Here is a 2870-nt window from a genome sequence, read left to right as displayed (position 1 = left end):
ATAGGTTATCATTTTTTTAATTTCTTAACTTGATAACATTTAGACAATTTAAAAAACAAAAAGATCCAAAAAATGGTCATCAATATGCATCTCTCAATGTACCTAACATCTTCTTTTCTATATTTTTTAAATATCTTGAATATCTTTTGAAATGTACTAGTAGGAAAATTTTTGATTAATTCTGAGATTAGTCATAAAAAACTTTAAATGGATATTGGTTGCGTTTACTTTATTAGCACTAAATTTTACTTCGGAAGTCCGAACTTCTGACGTCCGACAGACTTCCGACAAAGAAAAGTGAAGTACTAAATTGTCGGAAGCTATGTTTTGTTGTCGGTTCACCAGCGACGATTCTTAAAATTTCATTTAAATGGACAATATAAAAAATTATTCTGAACCTAAACAAATTACTTTCTCAGTGTAGAATCGCTCGTTTCTGCTGCATGGGTTTTATCGATATTTTTGACATAGCAGCTGTCATTCGAATTTTTTTTTTCTAAAAAGTTGGCAACGAAAAAAACTTGACAGCTTGCGTGTCGTCGTCGGTCTCTTTACCATCCGGCCGTTGTATTGTTCAGACGTAAGTTGGGGATTTTGTTCAATAAACTTCTATTTAAAGCGTTAATAACGTGAACTAATGGTTTTTAATATTTATTTCTTTTACTTCTAGTTACTGGCTACCGCAGTAAACCAGTGCGATCAAAATGGTTACCGCCAAGAAGCAGGTAAGATATCCAACTTCCAAAATTTCATCAACACGTGGATACTGATCTGTTTTTTTCCCTCTATTTACAGAAAAAGACCTTGGAGAGCATCAACGCTCGTCTGGCTCTGGTCATGAAGTCCGGCAAGTATTGCCTGGGCTACAAGCAAACCCTGAAGACTCTCCGCCAGGGCAAGGCCAAGCTGATCATCATTGCCAACAATACTCCCCATCTGAGGTAACCTAGAAAAATTTTCTAACCTTAAAAATGTACCAGAGACATCCCGAATCTGGTAGATTACTGAGAAGTAGTGTTTCCCAACACAATCCGGGGGTCCGACTTTTGGAACCATATGGAGTTCTGTTGTTCAACCGTAGAGCTGAGAAGTATGATTCCAAAGAGACTGACGTAATTTTCGCTGGCTTTGCAATTCCTTTAAAATTCGAGTAAAATTTTTTGCTTTTCTAGCACAAACCCGATAACTTCGAATCCTTGAACAGTTCCCTACTTTTTTTTTTGAAGGGAAGACATATCTTATAACAGAATAAATTTGATGATTTCATCCTTTAATTCTACACCTTGCGAACCAAATACGAAAATTCTCGTTTTACACTTCTTACGAGTCTGTTGTTTTTAGAAGCAAAACCAAATGTTATAAATTTAATATTGAAAATCTATTGTACTAAATTGAACAAAACATTTTGCAAAATTTGTGAAAAAAATTTCAGCACATTTAAAATATAGAATGTCGAATTTCGGTGTTTCATGGATTAGATTATTCGCGGTCCTAAAGCAAAACTTTTTTATTAAGTGTGTCGATTTAAAGCTATCTTGGTGGCTAGGTTATTTTGTCCTTATTTATTTCTTTATCGAAATTCAAGTTATCTTCGATCCTCTTGTGAAAAATAGAATTACTTGAATCGACGTTAAACCAGTTTGCTAATTAGCGATTGTCGAACTAAAAAAGCCAGACATTGACAAAGTCTTATTTAAATTAAATTTGGGAAATCACTATGGAGTAATCAAAAAAAGATCATCGCTCGACCGGAAAAAAAATCGAACAACTTCCAATAATGGCTCCAAAATGCGACCGGAGGAAATCACTACAGTCTCGGTAAGTATTCTTCTGAACACTGTTTAAACCCATCCCCCATTTCCCAAACCAAAAAAAAAAACAGGAAATCCGAGATCGAGTACTACGCCATGTTGGCCAAGACCGGAGTCCATCACTATAACGGTAACAACATCGAGCTGGGAACGGCCTGCGGAAAGTATTTCCGTGTCTGCACCCTGTCCATTACCGATGCCGGTGATTCGGACATCATCCGTACCCTGCCGGAGGCTCAGGCCGCTGGACAGTAAACAATCATATTGGATTGTTTGCCGCATTTTTTTGAAAAAAGAAAACTAATAAAAACCCTCTCCTAGCAGGGTTGTTGGTATAAAAAAGTTTGCTCTCCTTCCAAACCATCATCTCGTTCGTTTATTGATATTCAATAAATGTGTGTAAATGTTCAAATGATTTTGCTTTCCTTTTCGGTTATCGAATTAGTTATTCTGCGACATCTGGAATAAATGGATGTGATCCCTCGATAGGTGATCCTAACATGGAAATATTGTAGAGTTAATGGGTTTTCTTAATTGTAGATATCACATCACTGATATTATATGTGAGGTATGCATACGATTCTTGCACAAAAAGTTCACTTTTCAACATATTCAAATAGATTTATCTTGAAATAATAAAAAAAAATCTAGGTACGACTTCGACGATAGTTGTAAGTAACAGGCAACATCTCGTTTTGAAATTTAAAAAAAAAATACGGCAAATATCCTCATGGTAAGTTTGGTAATACATATGTATGTATTTAGTACTTCCTTGGACATAATAAGGCCAATTATCAACTGATGACATTATTACTTAACCTGTCTATTTTGTTTAACACTCCGTTATTAGTTTTATATTCTCCAACGTCCTTGTTGTAAAGCTTCGGGTAATTTGTTAACAGATGATTGGATCTTATCAGTTATCAAAAATAGGTAATTTCGAAATTTTCCACTAACTTCTTATAGCAGGTTTACAAATCCGCCTGGAATGGTTCTTAGCTGACTTGTTTTCCGTAGTGTAGTTTGTCAGTATAATTTATTTAAGATTAATAGATCGAT

General features: G+C 35.1%; 1 protein-coding gene across 1 annotated transcript; it reads left to right on the top strand.

The window, feature by feature from the left end:
* Positions 1-491: 491 nt before the first annotated feature.
* On the top strand, positions 492-2318 carry LOC129760803 (60S ribosomal protein L30). The gene is made up of 4 exons (XM_055758468.1): positions 492-580; positions 671-725; positions 796-941; positions 1883-2318. The coding sequence occupies exons 2-4, from the start codon at positions 705-707 to the stop codon at positions 2064-2066; spliced, it is 351 nt and encodes a 116-aa protein (XP_055614443.1). The 5' UTR covers positions 492-580; positions 671-704; the 3' UTR covers positions 2067-2318.
* The last annotated feature ends 552 nt before the right edge of the window (positions 2319-2870 follow it).

Source organism: Uranotaenia lowii, unplaced genomic scaffold, assembly GCF_029784155.1.
Source record: "Uranotaenia lowii strain MFRU-FL unplaced genomic scaffold, ASM2978415v1 HiC_scaffold_775, whole genome shotgun sequence".
Classification (NCBI taxonomy): Eukaryota; Metazoa; Arthropoda; class Insecta; order Diptera; family Culicidae; genus Uranotaenia; species Uranotaenia lowii.
The sequence above is the reverse complement of the archived record's forward strand: the minus strand, read 5'-3'. Positions and strand labels throughout refer to the sequence as shown.